Here is a 17,426-nt window from a genome sequence, read left to right as displayed (position 1 = left end):
GACAGTCCTTCTTTGAGCTTCCCTTGCTCCAGTCCTCAAGCCCCTCCACCTCAGACCAGGGCTTATAGTTCTCAAGGCTGTTGTTTGATCCCTTGCTCTCTGATCTGAGTCTCCTACTGCTTCCTACAAGCCTTAAAGTCAAGAATAAGGCTGCCTGGGGCTGCCTGGCCCTGCTAGCACTGGCTTTGTTGGGGGAGGTGTTGGTAAAACAAAACCACTGTTCTCTTCCATTCTGGGCCCCAGCTCAGCTCAGCCTCTTGCAGGTTTGGACTATTTTCCACTTCCCAGTGTTTAAGTCATTCCCTTGGCCTCCAGACCAGCCCTATTGACCCACCCTGGTGCTCTGCCACCTTCACCAGCTTTGGAGGGCAAAGCTACAAGCTGACTGGTGCTCTCAGATCACTCCCTTGTGTGAAATCGATTTGTGACTCCTAGCTGTCCTAATGGAGTTCAGATGCCTTAACATGGCATTCCAGGACTCTTGGCCTATCTTTTCGGTATTCTAATTTTTCTTTTAAATTAATTTATGTGTGTTTATGCCATGATACTTACTTGAAAATCAGAGAACAATTTATGGGAATCAGTTCTCTCCTTCCATTCTCTGTGTTGCAAGGGTTAAACTCATATCATCAGGCTTTATCTGACAAGCATATTTACTCACAGAACCATCTTGTAAGTCCTCCTTACTGGCTTTTTACATCTGAGTGTTCTAATGAGGTGCTCTACTTTGATAAGATTCTGGTTAGATGGATTTGTTGAGAGCATCCAGATTGGAGTTCAGGGCCTCTAGCTCAGTCACCCAGCACTGCATGCTCATTTGTTCAACACCCTCGCCTCTATTATGTCAGTCCAAGTGGCCTGTTTTCTTAGTCATCTGTTTCCTCTCCAGATCCTTTTCTTGGAACTCCAGTCTCTGGGCCCCACTGCGTCCATGGAAACACACTTGGAATAACTTTCTCTTGAAGTGGATGCATCTAGCAGTTGAACTCTGAAGATTAAAAAAAAAAAAAGAACCAGGTGCTGAGACTACCAGACATGAGAGATCTTAGAAACACTGTTTTGGAAATATCCCAAAGCTTTTCATGGCCCTGCCTTGACCCTGGCCTAGAACATGTAGCAGTAGGGAGGCCATAACTCCCACTATTGACCTCTGGGGGCTGAAGAGAAGCAAGGGAGTGCTTTCTTCTCTTTCTCCAGGCTTCATCCCTCATCCTTGCTTTCTTTTCTTGAGTCTGTTCTATGAAATACAGCTATCTTGGGCCCATTTCCACTTTTCCTATCCTGTTCCCCAAGCTTCCAGCTTGTAGGCACAAACAGCTCTCAGCGGTCAGCTCTTCTTTTGTTTTGTATGAAATGGCATAAATAGGATAATGTATACACATCATTCTTTGCAATATTTTTCACCATGAGGACTTGACTTTATTATTACTTTGTCTGTTTGGTTTGTTGGTTGATTGTTTGGTTTTTCAAGACAGAGTTTCTCCGTGTAAGAACCCTGGCTGTCCTGGAACTTGCTTTGTAGACTAGGCTGGCCTTGAACTCCACCTGCCTTTGCCTCCTGAGGGCTGGGATTAAAGGCATGTGCCACCACTGTCCAGTTCATTCAGCTCTTGGAAAGATAACAATAAAATTACAAGCAAAGTTCTTTATACACGTGTGTGAGCTAGGTAGGAGTCATAGGGATTCATTGTCTACAAGTACTTTCAGACACATGAAAAGCTAGTAGCTACACATGGATTCCTTCAGACACAAACAAACAACATATGCTTGTGAATGCACACACATAACCACATAAATACTCCCCACATGCAGATCTGCATCCACACACATGTCCTTGGACGCCTGCTCACAGGTGTATCAAGACACACATGGCTATTGGTACCCACAGAGGGGCTAATTGGGGCAACAAATTGATACTGGAGAGGCAGCTGGCAGGAAAGCACAGACCAAGAGAAAGGAACGAAAGGGAATCTGGAATCCTAACCAAGGTGGTCTCTTACAGGTTTCACCTTCCAGGGTAGAATTGCTGTGTAAAGAGGGGAAAGGAGGAAAAGTGGGGGAAGGTTTCCATCTGGGGGCGGGACTGAGGGAGGGGCCAAGATCTGGGCTTTGCCCAGATGTTAGTCATTAATGGCTGCTCCATCATTCTTCCTCTCTCCTCCCCCACCTTCCCTCCTCCCTTCTCTCAGTGCCCCCCACTGTCAGCAGCTACCTACTGTAAGTCAACCACTAACCCCCTTCCCTTCGGCGGGAGGGTGAGTGGACTCCAACCAGTTGTGCTGCACCGAGCTGCCCCGGTACTAGGAAGATGGTCGTGGCGCTGTGGTACGTGTGGCCTCTCCTCTTCTGCAGCCCCTGCCTGCTCATAGAGATTCCTGACGAATGTGAGTAGCTGGAGGAAGTTTCGGCACCTCCTCCCACTGCTGTGCTGAGCCCTTCTTTATCTTTTGCCTCTTCACTTTCTCCCCATTTTTAGCCCTCACTCCTTTAGCATAGGGTGGACAAAAGGTACTCAGAACACTGTTTACCTTTAGAAGGACCAGGAGGAAAGCGTGGTGCATGTCAGCACCGTGGACAGGGACATGCATGCTTCCAGCACCACGGACAGCAGACAGCTCTCCTTTTTTCTTTCTTTTTTTAAGAATGCACATCCCTTCCTAGCCTACTCTCTTCTGCTTCCATTCCCTCCAAACACACCCCAGGGGATGAGGCAGCGAGGAGAATGGGAAGTACTAAGATCTCAGTTCTTTCTCACCTTGGGCCCTGGGTATCCTTATCTCTTAACTGAGACAAGAAAAGACACCTTTAAAACACCAGGGCCTGACTCAACTGCCATCTGAATTCTTTTTGGTGTGTAATTATTTGGTGGAAGCAATGGAAAGGGCTGGAACGGGTGTCTATGATGCTTGGGGATTATCACAGGTAAGTGTATGGCTATTGTGGAGTCTAGCTGTAAAATGAGACTAAGCTTTTGGGTTGGCTTGTGTATTTGTGTGTGTATAATGTATGTATTTTGACTGACCAGATGACTGTTGCTGGAGATTATTTTAATTTCCTATTTGAGTAAGTTTGTGAGTCACTTTAACTTATTTAGAGGTCAAGTTTGTGGAAATGTTGAGGTATTTGCCTGTAACGTTTCATTGTAGTGGGCTGGATATATGGGTGTATGTTCTCAGATGACTAGTAGTTTTACTACGATGGGATTTCCTCCTAAGTTTCAGCAAGAGTTGTTTTCACACTGCTCTAAGTGGTTGTCATCCTGTAGGAAAGAACCATATTTGATGTACCATATATGATGGCGTTCATGCATATTGAGTTGCCAGACTTTAATCCCTGCCCACTTTGTCATCTTTGTCTCTGAGTCTGGACATAAAGAGAGACAAGCTCTGGAGCAGGGGTGGGGAAGAATGTGCCAAGAATGGGATAGGAGCCAAGCGAGGTGAACTTTGGAGGAGGTAAAGAGACACTGGTGGTACAGAGATTGAGGCTACTCCCTTACACATCCACTTATCCACCAGAGTTGCTTAGGGACTTATAAGTATGGTTGGAAATATGAGCCAGACACTTGATCCCATTAGATTCAGAGATGTAAATGGAATGGGACACAGCAATAGAAACACACACAAGTGAAGATTTACAATTAAAGGAACAGTCGTCTGCACAGACATAAAGGAGCAGTCGTCTGCACAAACATGGGGGACTATATACACAACCCAGCACTGAGATGTAAGCACAGCCAGACAAGTATGCATGTGTGCTCTAGGAAGGCCTTAATACATACATCAGCAAGCACGGGACATGCACATTCCAGACATCCACGCCTGTGCCAGACCCCAACTTTTGCACATTCACTGACATATAGTGGTCCTTCTTCCCTCTCTGCCTTTCACTTGTCTTTCAAGGTCTGCCTCCTAATCTGAAGTGCCAAGGCCTTCTGCTGAGTATCAACCTACCCTGCTGCCAGATGGACTGGTTCATCTTGCCTGGATGTGTCTCTGTGTGATGGGGGCAGGGATAATTTAGAAAAAGTGGCAGTGAGGACAAACAGCTAGGCCAAGAGACCACAGCAGCTCGATAAGGCTGCCCTGAGCAATGAGCAGCCCTTGGTACTGACCCTGGTACGACACAGCAGGCAGCCGTGTTGCCTCCCTATCGAGACCTACCACCCATCTTTCCTTCCCCAGCCTCTCCAGCCCCCTTTGTCTCTCTTCTTGTTTCTTTCACTTAGTTGATTCCCCTCATCCTGTCACTGCTGTCAGTCTTTTGCTCTCAAATTGGCTCCTCCCCAGCTCATAGACCTCTGTGGTGTTCCTAGGGAGACCTTTTTTTCTCTTCTGGGAGCCTTATGCTGAAATTGGAGTCTTTTGTGCTTTCAGAGCCAGCCCACTGTACCTATTCCCCTTCTCCCCTCCCTCGATTCCCCTTCTGCTCAGTAGAGTCCTGGGCTTGGGGCAGCTCCTTTGCCCTAGGGAGCTCGGTGGCCTCCTGGGAGGAAGGACGGAGAGAAAGAGCACTGGCACAGGTCCTGCGGGTTATGGAGACTCAGATGCTGGAAGGGCCTTTGGGGAGGGCTTGAGGAGGAGGGGCGCCAGGCTCTGAAGGCTGGGCTTTCCTAATTGAAAACACTGAACTGCACTAATTGGATTAGGAGGGAAGTGGGCTGGAGCGGGGAGGGTGCCAGCTGCCAGGCTGTCTGCCTCCAAACCTTCCAAGGCATCTTGGAAGGTTAGTTTTGTGGGCCTTACCCAACCTTGCCAGGGACTATAATAGCAGTCTTTTGTTTTTGTTTGTTTGGTTGGTTGGTTGGTGTTTCGAGACAGGGATTCTCTGTGTAGCTCTGGCTGTCCTGGAACTAGCTCTTGTAGACCAGGCTGGCCTCGAACTCACAGAGATCCACTGGTCTCTGCCTTCTGAGGGCTGAGGTTAAAAGAGTGTGCCACCACTGCCTGAGCACTCTTTTTTTTATTTTATTTTTATTTTTTTTTCTGAGCACTCTTTACTAAAGGCAAAAGTTCTGTATTTCTGGACCTACAGATCCTGGGACTCCATCTGGTGGAATCTTTTTTTCTTGGACATTGTGCCATCTAGAGATTCTGTCCAGTGACCCCTGAGCTTTACCTGCCATTGCTCAGCCCAGCCTGTACCCTCTTATTACCACCACCATAACCCTTCCGCTTCTCTTCTCCATGGGAGTCTGCTCCAGCTTGCTTCTCCTGCCATTGGACCCTATTGTGACTGTTCTCAGCATTTCTCTCCCTTCTCTCCCTTGCTGTCTGGATTCTCAGATAAAGGACACCATGGTAAGTTGAGGAGTGGGAGGATGTATTTGAAGAGAGAGGAGGAGGGGCCTTGGGTTGAGCCAGCACACCTCTGTCCTGCATATTGGAGGTCACTTTGCTTTCTTTTAGTGCTGTAAGTGGGTGTGGTTGGGGGCTTTTTCTGGCTCAGATCCCTTGTCCCTTAACTCAGTCCAGAAGCTCCTCTTGACTTCTCTCACCTGAGTTTAGCATCTTTGCTCTCTCTCTGCTTCTGCTGGCATTTCTGCCACTCTCACACTGCTTCTGTCTATTGCTGTCTCTCTGGTGCCATGTCTTCCCGCTAGGAATTGTTCTTCTGTGTCAGTTTTTGTTTGTTTGTTTGGTGTGTGTGTGTGTGTGTGTGTGTGTGTGTGTGTGTGTGTGTGTTTGTGTGTGTGTGTGTGTGAGAGAGAGAGAGAGAGAGAGAGAGAGAGAGAGAGAGAGAGAGAGAGAGAGAGAGTTGGGAGGGTTAAAGACAGGATTTCTCTGTGTAGCCCAGCTGTCCTGGAATTGGCTGGCCTCAGACTCAGAGATCTTCCTGAGTGCTGGGATTAATTATGTGCACCACTACAGCTGGACTGGAATTGTTTTTTCTTTTTTCTCTTTTTTCTTTTCTTTTCTTTTCTTTTCTTGACTTTTTGTTCTTTTTGTCTCTCTAATCCAAGTACTAACTAGTCATACTTAGCTTCTGAGAGCAGATGCTATCTTTTCTCCATTCCTCATGTGCACATTTCTGATTCCTTGTGTCTCTTAGCTTCTCCTTATATGCATATCTTCACTGGCCATGGATTTTTTTTTAAGGACCCTGGTATCTTCAGGATGAGACAGGAGTTGAGGCCATGGTACCAACTAGGCATAAATTACCCAATTTTCTTCTTTTGTCTCCAGTGATGGAGCCACCTGTCATCACGGAACAGTCTCCACGGCGCCTGGTTGTCTTCCCAACAGATGACATAAGCCTCAAATGTGAGGCCAGAGGCAGACCTCAAGTGGAGTGAGTAACCCTCATCTTCTGAGCCTCTGACTGCTGACCTCAACCTCTAGCCCACAAGCTTCCCTGACTTGAGTCTAGAAGCCTCAGATCTGGGCTGTAACCTTAACCTTGAGTCCCTGCCCACTCTGGCCCCACCCCCTGGGGCTTCATAACCTCCAGCCCTATCCTGTTGCAGCATGTTTTGGGTGCCAGGACTTCTCATCCATGCTCTGCCCACAGGTTCCGCTGGACGAAAGATGGCATCCATTTCAAACCCAAGGAAGAAGTGGGTGTGGTGGTGCATGAAGCACCTTATTCTGGATCCTTCACCATCGAAGGCAACAACAGCTTTGCCCAGAGGTTTCAGGGCATCTATCGCTGCTATGCCAGCAATAAGCTAGGAACTGCCATGTCCCACGAGATCCAGCTTGTGGCTGAGGGTGCGAGGCACTGCAGGGCCAGGGAGGGCTTGGGGTACCTAAGAGGAAGGCTCTTAGATTCCAGAGGCTGGGTGGGGGCCTGGCTGACAACCGCTGTCCTCTCTGCTGGTTGTGTGGTGATTGAAGTACCTGGGTTCCATGGTAGCCCTCATCCCACCCCAGCTGCCCCATTGCCCCTTCCTCTTTTCTCTACTCCACTGAACTTGGGATCACCTTATTGCCCCTTCCTTCTCTCAGTCTTTCTCAGTGCCCACCTTGTGACTGATGCTGGTGGCCTGGGATCTGTGGCCTGGTTGAACGGGTGGGTGACTGCCTAAGGGTCTAGTCTGCCCTTCACCTATTTCTGTCTGAGTCACTCCTTGGCTTGGGCTTTGTGGCTGTTGTTTCTGCCTGGGTTCCTCTTCTACTTCTTAGCTCATCTCTGTCAATCTCTGCCATTCATCTTCCCTTGGTTTTCCTTCTTTGTTCTCTGCTGCCTTCCACTCCTCTTCCACAGCATCTCTAACTTGGCTTCTCCATCCTCTCGTTCCTGGTTCCTGCTCTAGGGCTCTGTCTTTATCTGTGTCGCCCTTTCCCTGGGGTTTTTCCTCTACATTCCATCCTCCATGAGCTTTCTGCCTCCTGAGCACTTTCCTCTCCCTTCCCTGCCCCTTCAGTTACCTTGGGAACCGTTACCATGGTTTCCTGTGTCAAGATGATGGAAGGGTCTGTGACTCCCGCATCCCTCCACAGCTCCCCTCCCCCACTGCTGCACCTCAGCCTCCCCCTGCCATTCTTGTCCTTTCCTCGGGGTGGGTGGGAGAGCGGGGAACGGTGGTGGATTAACCATTCTTGGCCACTTGACCTTCTGTTCACCATCTCTTTGCCATGGAACCCCCATCTCCACTATGAGCCTCAGAGGCATCCAGAATTTTTGCCTCCCTTTATGTGAATTTCCACTTGGCCCTTTCACACCCTTGCAAATCACTAAGACAGTTCTCCCTCCTCCTTCTTCCTGTCTTCAGCTGTTTTAACAAGGATGAGAGTGTCAGCCTCTGTCCTTTCCAGGTGCCCCCAAGTGGCCGAAGGAGACTGTAAAGCCTGTGGAAGTGGAGGAAGGGGAGTCAGTAGTTCTGCCTTGCAACCCTCCACCCAGTGCAGCCCCACTCAGGATCTACTGGATGAACAGCAGTGGGTGTCAGAAGGAGCTGCTGCCTGGGCTGTGGGGGCTGAGGGCTGGGGTCTTCTCCTACAGATTCTCACTTCTATCTCCTTATCCCTTCTGCAGAGATTTTACACATCAAACAAGATGAGCGGGTGTCCATGGGCCAGAACGGAGACCTGTATTTTGCCAATGTGCTGACCTCAGACAATCACTCGGACTATATCTGCAATGCCCACTTCCCTGGGACCCGGACCATCATTCAGAAGGAACCTATTGACCTCCGGGTCAAGCCCAGTGAGTCCCAGAAACTTTGATAACCCTATCTCACATTTTTCTTGACTTCCAGCCTTGCCCCCCCAAAAAGAGACACACAACCCCATACATCCTCAAAAGCAGTATGGCTCTCAACTTTATGCACTGAGGCCCCCTTCCCATGTGGTGAAGGTAGAGATGGACATGCTTTTTTATGCTTTTTTATTTTTTTGAGACAGAGTCTTACTCTGTAGCTCTGGCTGGCCTGGAACTTGCTATATAAATCAGAATGGCCTTGAACTCATGGAAATCTGCCTGCTTATGCTTCCCGGGTGCTGGGATTGTAGTCATGTGTTACCAAATGCTGCTAAAACACAGTTTATAAACAAAAAATAGTTTCGCTCTATAACCCAATGATTCTTTTTTTAAAAAATATTTATTTATTTATTATGGATACAATAATTTGTTTGCATATATGCCTGCTAGAAGAGGACACTAGACCTCATTACAGATGGTTGTGAGCCACCATGTGGTTGCTGGGAATCGAACTCGGGTCCTTTGGAAGAGCACACAATGCTCTTAACCGCTGAGCCATCTCTCCAGCCCAACCCAATGATTCTTGAACTAATGATTCTTCTGCCTCAAATTCATGAATGGATGTTGATATTACAGGTAGGGCCACCATACCCATTGGGCATCCTTTTTTTTTTCTGGAACCCAGGACCTCTTGAATGTTAGGCACACTTTTTATCCTGCAGCCATTCTTTTTAACATAGGAGCAAGCAAGGGCCTAGGGGCCTACTGGGATGGCTGAGTCCTCCAAGTCTGCTGATTCACTCCTTTTCTCCTGTTAGCCAACAGCATGATTGACCGGAAGCCACGCCTGCTGTTCCCTACAAACTCCAGCAGCCACCTGGTAGCCTTGCAGGGGCAGTCATTGATCCTGGAATGTATTGCTGAGGGATTGTAAGTGTGGGCTTCTAGGGTGGAGGGCTGGGACTGGGTGACCCCAGGAAGCTTAGGCTTCAGGACTGAGTGGCTTTGTTATCTCTCCCTTCTCTTCTCCCTTGGCATTGTGACCCTGGGCAGCCCTACACCCACCATCAAGTGGCTGCACCCCAGTGACCCTATGCCGACACACCGTGTTATCTACCAAAACCACAATAAGACCCTACAGCTACTCAATGTGGGTGAGGAGGATGATGGAGAGTATACCTGCCTTGCTGAAAACTCACTGGGCAGTGCACGGCATGCCTACTACGTCACTGTGGAAGGTATGAGCCTGGTACACCATTTCCCAGCCATCACAGGCTCCTCAAAATGGCTTTCAGATGGCCTGCAGTGTCCACTGTCATGGGAGAGGACAGGGCCTGTACTAAGGGCCAGAGCAGGCTTTAGGCTTAGGTGGCTCTCTCCTTCTGCTCAGCTGCCCCATACTGGCTGCAGAAGCCCCAGAGCCATTTGTATGGACCAGGAGAGACTGCTCGCCTAGACTGCCAAGTCCAGGGCAGGCCCCAGCCAGAGATAACCTGGAGCATCAATGGAATGTCTATGGAGAGTAAGCAGGGCCTCAGTAGTGGTTGGGTGTGTGGGGAATACAGGAAACCATCAAGGAGCGTGACGAGGGGTCTCAGCACAGCTCAATGTTCTGACCTGGGCCTTTGGGCCCTGCCTGTTGCACACAGAGGTGAACAAGGACCAGAAGTACCGGATTGAGCAGGGGTCTCTGATCCTGAGTAACGTGCAACCAAGTGACACGATGGTGACCCAGTGTGAGGCCCGCAACCAGCATGGGCTCCTGCTAGCCAATGCCTACATCTATGTTGTCCGTGAGTGCCGTGTCAGCAGGCTGTGTGGCCTATCTTTTGCCTGCCTTCCCTCCCCCATCCCTTCTCTCCCACCCACCTGCCTGTCTTTGCCTCATAGCTCCCATTCTGTCCCTTCAGTCCACCAAAACTACTCAGCTATAGCTTCTTGGAGCTGCCTTGCTCCTTGCTAAGACTTTCGCCCCATTTCTCCTTCATCCTCACAATAGTTGGGCGTGGGAGTCATAGTAAGGACAGGATCTTGTCATCATGTCTGAGAAGAGGTGTACCCTGGACAAGATGTAATCCAAGATAGTCTGATGCCTTCTGTCACAGAGACCCAGAAAGATTGTGGGCTGGGCAGGGAAGACTTTGGACAAGACACTGGCTGCTCTTTGAGACCAAATAATTGGGAGAATCCTGGTGATTAGAGTCCATGCAAGGCTAAGGAGACCATATAACCAAGGCTAAGAGGAACAGCCTGGAATGGGGAAGCCAGTGAGCATGACTCCCAGGGGTCTGTGTGCTATCTGGGGAGTCACTGACTTCTCCCATACTTGGGACCTCTAGACCTATCCTGTTTCCTGAGACTGTTCTTCTCCTAGAACTGCCAGCCAGGATCCTAACAAAAGACAATCAGACATACATGGCAGTTGAGGGCAGCACTGCTTACTTGCTGTGCAAGGCCTTTGGAGCCCCTGTTCCCAGTGTCCAGTGGTGAGTGCTCATCCTGTGGAGGCTTCTAAGCTATATCCTCATCTAAGGATTCTAGGAGGGCAGGTTAGTTCAATATAGACCCTCTGCTTGCTCTAGGGTGGATGAGGAAGGAACCACGGTGCTTCAGGATGAACGGTTTTTCCCTTATGCCAATGGGACCCTGGGTATCAGAGACCTCCAGGCCAATGACACTGGACGCTATTTCTGCCAGGCTGCGAATGACCAGAACAATGTGACCATTTTGGCTAACCTGCAGGTTAAAGGTTAGATAATGCCCAGACATGACTGTTAGACCTCCTAAGAGGTAAGGTTAAAGTCTGTGGAGAACATGAAAGTGACTTCCTCTCGTTTTTGCTCCTCTCAGAAGCAACCCAGATCATACAGGGGCCCAGGAGTGCAATTGAGAAGAAAGGTGCAACGGTGACGTTCATGTGCCAGGCCTCCTTTGACCCCTCTTTGCAGGCCAGCATCACATGGCGTGGAGATGGCCGAGACCTCCAGGAACGTGGGGACAGTGACAAGTGAGGGTCCCCAGCCCCAAACTGGGCTAGGTAGAAGCAGGCAGAATGAAAAAAATTGAGAGACAGACATTGTAGCCTTGTCCAGGCAGGAGGCACTACTGCTCAGAGAGAACATAGTGGGGCATGGTGGGACAAGGAAAGGGGGCAGGAATGACAGGAAATTTGAATCTGCCACTAGCTGAGGGCATGTGTGCCCCCTCCACAGGTATTTCATAGAAGATGGGAAGCTGATCATCCAGAGCCTGGACTACAGTGACCAGGGCAACTACAGCTGTGTAGCCAGCACTGAATTGGATGAGGTCGAGAGCAGGGCACAGCTCTTAGTGGTGGGTAAGTTCTAATATAGTGTTAGGTACAAAGGGTACCTCCTTTTGGTCTACCATGTCCAGGCACCTGTTGCTGGACATTCTGAGTTGTGGGTGGGGGCTTATGGATAAGGCCAGAGAATCCACTCTCAGTGAGAATCCACTCACTCTCTGTGGCCCGCAGGGAGCCCTGGGCCAGTGCCCCACCTGGAACTGTCTGACCGTCACCTGCTGAAGCAGAGCCAGGTGCACTTGTCTTGGAGCCCTGCTGAAGACCACAACTCTCCCATCGAGAGTAAGAGACCTGAGTGTCGTATCCCCCTGCACTGTCCCGGACAGTTGTTCCTCTTCCTGGGACCCTCCTCTCTTCCAGAACCATAGCCACAAGATGGCCTGCCTCACCTGTTTTTCCAGGGGGCTTGTGTTCCTTTATAGTACCCTCCTCCTTCTCGCCCTCCTCACTAAGCTACGTTATATGCTCATTACTCCACTGTGGATTGTTTCTTGGCAGAGTATGACATTGAGTTTGAGGACAAGGAAATGGCTCCCGAGAAATGGTACAGTCTGGGCAAGGTGCCAGGAAATCAGACCTCTACCACCCTCAAACTGTCCCCCTATGTCCACTACACCTTTCGGGTCACTGCCATCAACAAATATGGCCCTGGGGAGCCCAGCCCTGTCTCTGAGACTGTGGTCACACCTGAAGCAGGTAAGCCAAGGCAGTACCCTCTTCTAGATCACCTGGAAGAGGTGCTAGTCATTGGGATCCAGGTTCTGTGGAGAGGGTCTGGAGAGGTGCTGTGCCCATGCCCTCTGCTTCTAGGGATTCAGGGGGCAACAGGGAAGTTTGTGCTGCACTCTTGGGGCTGCTGTTTTATTGCTTCAGGGGCCAGTGTGGGCCATTTGTTCCTCGTTCTTGCTGCAGCACTGATAGGCTGACACTTTACTTTCCAGCCCCAGAGAAGAACCCTGTGGATGTGAAAGGGGAAGGGAATGAGACCAACAATATGGTCATCACATGGAAGGTGAGGATCCCTACCCTGATTTACACTATGGACATGAAGCCAGGACCCAGCTCTTTGCTGTCCCTTGACTGTGCTAAAGAGGAAGCCAATGTCTGGGGAATATCTGGCCTGGAGGACAAGGCACAGAAGATGGGAGCCCTTGGCCAATGGGCTTCTTTTCTGCTGGCCTCCTCCAGCCCCTCCGGTGGATGGATTGGAATGCTCCCCAGATTCAGTACCGTGTGCAGTGGCGCCCACAGGGCAAGCAGGAGACCTGGAAGGAACAGACCGTGAGCGACCCATTCCTGGTGGTGTCTAACACTTCCACCTTTGTGCCTTATGAGATCAAAGTCCAGGCAGTGAACAACCAGGGCAAGGGCCCTGAGCCCCAGGTCACCATTGGCTACTCGGGGGAAGACTGTGAGTACTAGAGTGGGCCTGGCCCATGCCAAGGGGTGCAGAGGCTGGTGGCCAGAATCCTCATGCATGTCAGCCTGTGCATATGTGTATTTCATCCCCCACTTGCCATTGTCAGCTCCCACCTCTCAGTGCTTCAGTGTGCAATTCCTACAGTCAAGGGCATGCATTCCCATAGATATTGCAATGTTATGAAATTCTGCACAGCTCAAATTGCTGCATGTCTGCCATTAGCAGAAATAGCAGCCACTATTCCAGTTGAGTGAACCAGCACTATCTTTGACAGCACTTCCTCTCTCTGACTCAGGGAATATTTGGTATAGACTGAGCATCCCTCATCAGAAAATCCCAACTCTGAGATTGGAGCTGAAATATGGCGCCCTAAGTGGGAAATTCCACACTCGACTTTTTCTGTTGGATCAGTGAAAACACAGGCTTGCTAAAAATAGTGTAGGATATATATATATATATATATATATATATATATATATATATATATATATATATATAGCTGGGATACACTTCATTTGGTGGAGTGTTAGCCTAGCATAATGAAGGCAGGATTGGATCCCCAGGACCATATAAAGCAAGCATGGAGGTGTACCCCTGCAATCCCAGCACACAGGAGGTAGTGTCAGGAGGATTGGAAGTTCAAGACCATCCTTAGCTACATATATACTTTGAGGCCAGCCTGGTCTTATATGTATGTGTATATATACATACATATATGCTAAAGCTAAATGTGTCATTCTAGAATTTTGGAAGCAGAGGCAAGAATTAGATGATACCCTGGGATACATAGTAAGTTCCAGGATAGCCCTAACGACAGAGAGAAATGCTGTGGATTTACTTAGACCCTATCCTCAAAACATCTCATTATGTATATGCAAATATTTCAAAACATAAAAGAATCCAACTCACTTCAGTCCCAGCATGTTAAGAGTCAGTTCCCAGAGCATGATCCCATGCCTTGTGGGTTTCCTTGAGTCTGGAGCATCACCAAATGGTAATTTTGAGCACCCACTTAGGATTTTTTGTGTGATTTCTCTGTGTAAGTTACTGCTCTCTTCCTGAAGAGCCCTATTCTTCACTGACTAGTACCTTGTGTAGCATGCAGCTCCCTTTCCTTGGAGGCGTCTTGCCTGCTGGTTCAGGTGGGGGCCTGTGTCTTCTCCAAATAAGTGGCTATTTTCAGACCCCCAGGTGAGCCCTGAGCTGGAAGACATCACAATCTTCAACTCAAGCACTGTGCTGGTCAGATGGAGGCCCGTGGACTTGGCCCAGGTTAAGGGCCACCTCAGGGGCTACAATGTAAGGATTCAGGGTATGGGGAAAGCTAAGGAAGGATGGGATAGGACCGAGGGCTGGGAGTCTGTCATCTGGGAGCAGCTCTCCTGAAAGTTCTTGGGTTGGAAGAAAGGGCCTATGAGAAGAGTGGTGAGGATCATGTGTTGAATGATTTCTCCCATTGTGAGATCTGTTGGCCATCTGTACAGGTAACATACTGGTGGAAAGGCAGTCAGAGAAAGCACAGCAAGAGGCATGTCCACAAAAGCCACATGGTGGTACCTGCCAACACCACCAGTGCCATCCTCAGTGGCTTGCGTCCTTACAGCTCCTATCACGTGGAGGTACAGGCCTTTAATGGGCGAGGCTTGGGACCTGCAAGTGAATGGACCTTCAGCACCCCAGAGGGAGGTGAGTCTGACACCTCACCTTGTGCCTACATCCCCTGCCCCTTCTCCTTGGACTCAGGTGAGGACCTGCTACCCTTCTGTGCTTCCACAGTGCCTGGTCACCCTGAGGCATTACACCTGGAGTGCCAGTCGGACACGAGCCTGCTACTGCACTGGCAGCCACCACTCAGCCACAACGGAGTGCTCACCGGCTACCTTCTCTCTTATCACCCCTGTGCGTGCACTGTACCTGCTGTGGAGGCTCAGGTATGCAGAAAGGCCCCCGAGGCACTAAGCCAGCCCCTTGCTTCTCTCCACAGTGGATGGGGAAAGCAAGGAACAGTTGTTCTTCAACCTTTCGGACCCAGAGCTCCGAACTCATAATCTCACCAACCTCAACCCCGATCTGCAGTACCGCTTCCAGCTACAAGCTACCACCCAGAAGGGCCCTGGTGAGGCCATTGTGCGTGAAGGAGGCACCATGGCCCTGTTTGGTGAGCTGGTACAAAGGTTTGGGGATGTTAGCCTTGAGGGCTTCCCTTGCTTAACCCAGGGAGAAGGTTGATTGGGGGGGATAAGCTAAGGAGAGTGGGCCTTTGAAGGGCCATGTGGTCGCCCTCTGCTCCTACATTCTCCAGGCAAGCCAGATTTTGGCAATATCTCAGCCACAGCAGGTGAAAACTACAGTGTGGTCTCCTGGGTCCCTCGGGAGGGCCAGTGCAACTTCAGGTTCCACATCTGGTTCAAAGCTTTGCCAGGTGAGTGCAGAAAGATATTCCTGGGCCAGGGAGCCAAGGCTCTGTCCCCTGACCCCAAGGTGTCCCCAATCTTCCTGCTAAGTCCCCTGCCACTGTGCTTTGCAGAAGGGAAAGTGAGCCCTGAGCGCCAACCTCAGCCTCAGTATGTAAGCTACAATCAGAGCTCCTACACGCAGTGGGACCTACAGCCTGACACCAAGTATGAGATCCACCTGATGAAGGAAAAGGTGGTCCTGCACCATCTGGCTGTGAAGACTAATGGCACTGGTGAGGCACTGGGGCCACCATCTAATGCCAGGAAGCCTTGGGCACCACTGCCGGGTTTGTTGCATACAGCCCTTAGCAGCCATGATCCATTGCACAGCTCTCACCTCCCTGAAATCTGAGTGTGCTTTGGACAGTGTACCTCTCCCTATACCGTCTACAGGGGGCTCTCTTCCCTCTCTCCTTCTCCTCTGTTACTGAGGCACCTTCCGGCCCCCTATAGCTTCAAGTGAGTCCTGAGCACCAGACCCTAACTCAGAGGCTGCTGCTCAAGTGTAGGAGTAAATGTAGTGTGCCCCTTGGCAGCATAGCTCATCCCATGGTCTGGACTTTGTCTCCTTCCCGCGCTGTGCCTTCAGGCCCCGTGCGAGTTTCTACTACAGGTAGCTTCGCCTCTGAGGGCTGGTTCATCGCCTTTGTCAGCGCTATCATTCTCTTGCTCCTCATCCTGCTCATTCTCTGCTTCATCAAGCGCAGCAAGGGTGGCAAGTACTCAGGTAACTCTGGAAAATGTACAGGTTCGGGTACAGCTGAGGGTAGAGAAAAACCACCTTGCCCCAAGACCCCCAGCTTGGGAATGGCAGGATAAGCGTAGTCATAGAGGTGGGATTCCGACCGCAGGCCAAGGCTGCCTTCTTCCCAGGCTGCAGCTACAGAGGCCTATGCCGGTGGCAGCTGGACCCTCATGGGTTGGGGTGGGTCACTCTGAAGACTTCTAAGTGCTGTCAGGACAGTGCTGGGGGCTCTCACAGCAAAGGGACTCAGAATCTGGGGGTGAAGTTGACTCCTGGTATGTCTGTAGTGAAAGACAAGGAGGACACTCAGGTGGATTCTGAGGCGCGGCCCATGAAAGACGAGACCTTTGGCGAATACAGGTGAGCAGGGGAAGGAGCAGGGGTTTTGACCAGGCTCTGCCTGACCTCTTCTTACCCAACTCCTCTCTCTTTTCTCTGCTTCGGGGTGACTTCAGGTCCCTGGAGAGGTAAGGTGGAACAGTGGGGATGTACAGTTAGAGCCCAGGGACTGAGAAGGACCCCCATTTTTGCCCTTTTGGGGAGAAGTCAATGCCTAGCTATTCTCATGCTAAAATCCCACTTGCTGGGCCACCTGTCACCTTCCTGGCTGCCTTTAACCCCAAGAAAAGCCCCAGGAGTAGTAGGCACAGGCCCTGTGGCATCATGCATACAGCCTGATCTACCAGAAGTGTGTCAAAATGAGTTCAGGATTTCCTGTGGGGTCAGGCAAATAAAAGAGGGCAAGAACCTACTAGGGTTACTGCTGGGGGGTCTCCTGCCAGGACCCTTGCAACATATCTTCTTCTCCCATCCTCTGTCCCTACAGTGACAATGAAGAGAAGGCCTTCGGCAGCAGCCAGCCATCTCTTAATGGAGACATCAAACCCCTAGGCAGTGATGACAGCCTGGCCGATTATGGGGGCAGTGTGGACGTCCAATTCAATGAGGATGGCTCATTCATCGGCCAGTACAGTGGCAAAAAAGAGAAGGAGGCAGCAGGAGGCAATGACAGCTCAGGGGCTACCTCTCCTATCAACCCTGTAGTAGCCCTAGAATAGTAAGGGTTAGCAAGGTGAGGCAGGCCAAGCTGGGCCCAGGGCCAGAGGTGCAGGAGAGCCCAGGGGCCAAGGCACCTGGCCTACGCACCATGACACTTACCTGCTGACCTTGGGATTGAGGCCCCTTCCTCTTTTCATAGCCCACGGAAGACTTGCCTGGAGCAGAGGAGAGGAACTGTGGCTTCAAGTCTCCTTTTTAAGCACCCGCTACCCTTTTATTGCCAAAACCCAGCTGCACCCTTTCCTGGGCATACGCTGCTTTGCCCCAGCTTGGGGCAGT

The 17,426-nt window shown here is 50.3% G+C and overlaps 1 protein-coding gene across 2 annotated transcripts in view; it reads left to right on the top strand.

Annotated features, from left to right (window-relative positions):
- The window catches only part of L1cam (L1 cell adhesion molecule), a 25,102-nt gene extending 7,676 nt beyond the window's left edge, over positions 1-17,426 (top strand). The window contains exons 2-29 of one of the 2 annotated variants that reach the window (XM_075957331.1): positions 2,190-2,384; positions 5,286-5,300; positions 6,186-6,291; positions 6,511-6,710; positions 7,758-7,880; positions 7,978-8,148; positions 8,961-9,072; positions 9,196-9,380; positions 9,533-9,664; positions 9,792-9,935; positions 10,517-10,628; positions 10,725-10,891; positions 10,993-11,149; positions 11,355-11,479; positions 11,639-11,749; positions 11,966-12,163; positions 12,409-12,479; positions 12,656-12,878; positions 14,071-14,186; positions 14,372-14,573; positions 14,664-14,786; positions 14,872-15,045; positions 15,190-15,309; positions 15,415-15,576; positions 15,933-16,070; positions 16,376-16,448; positions 16,915-17,160; positions 17,287-17,426. In XM_075957331.1, coding sequence (XP_075813446.1) covers positions 2,309-2,384; positions 5,286-5,300; positions 6,186-6,291; positions 6,511-6,710; positions 7,758-7,880; positions 7,978-8,148; positions 8,961-9,072; positions 9,196-9,380; positions 9,533-9,664; positions 9,792-9,935; positions 10,517-10,628; positions 10,725-10,891; positions 10,993-11,149; positions 11,355-11,479; positions 11,639-11,749; positions 11,966-12,163; positions 12,409-12,479; positions 12,656-12,878; positions 14,071-14,186; positions 14,372-14,573; positions 14,664-14,786; positions 14,872-15,045; positions 15,190-15,309; positions 15,415-15,576; positions 15,933-16,070; positions 16,376-16,448; positions 16,915-17,146 — 3,768 coding nt within the window. In that variant the 5' untranslated portion in view covers positions 2,190-2,308 and the 3' untranslated portion in view covers positions 17,147-17,160; positions 17,287-17,426. Of the gene's footprint in view, positions 1-2,189; positions 2,385-5,285; positions 5,301-6,185; positions 6,292-6,510; positions 6,711-7,757; positions 7,881-7,977; positions 8,149-8,960; positions 9,073-9,195; positions 9,381-9,532; positions 9,665-9,791; positions 9,936-10,516; positions 10,629-10,724; positions 10,892-10,992; positions 11,150-11,354; positions 11,480-11,638; positions 11,750-11,965; positions 12,164-12,408; positions 12,480-12,655; positions 12,879-14,070; positions 14,187-14,371; positions 14,574-14,663; positions 14,787-14,871; positions 15,046-15,189; positions 15,310-15,414; positions 15,577-15,932; positions 16,071-16,375; positions 16,449-16,914; positions 17,221-17,286 lie in introns of those variants that run through there. The other variant, XM_075957330.1, reaches the window with a different exon arrangement.

This window comes from Microtus pennsylvanicus, chromosome X, assembly GCF_037038515.1.
Source record: "Microtus pennsylvanicus isolate mMicPen1 chromosome X, mMicPen1.hap1, whole genome shotgun sequence".
In the NCBI taxonomy this organism is placed as follows: Eukaryota; Metazoa; Chordata; class Mammalia; order Rodentia; family Cricetidae; genus Microtus; species Microtus pennsylvanicus.
The sequence above is the reverse complement of the archived record's forward strand: the minus strand, read 5'-3'. Positions and strand labels throughout refer to the sequence as shown.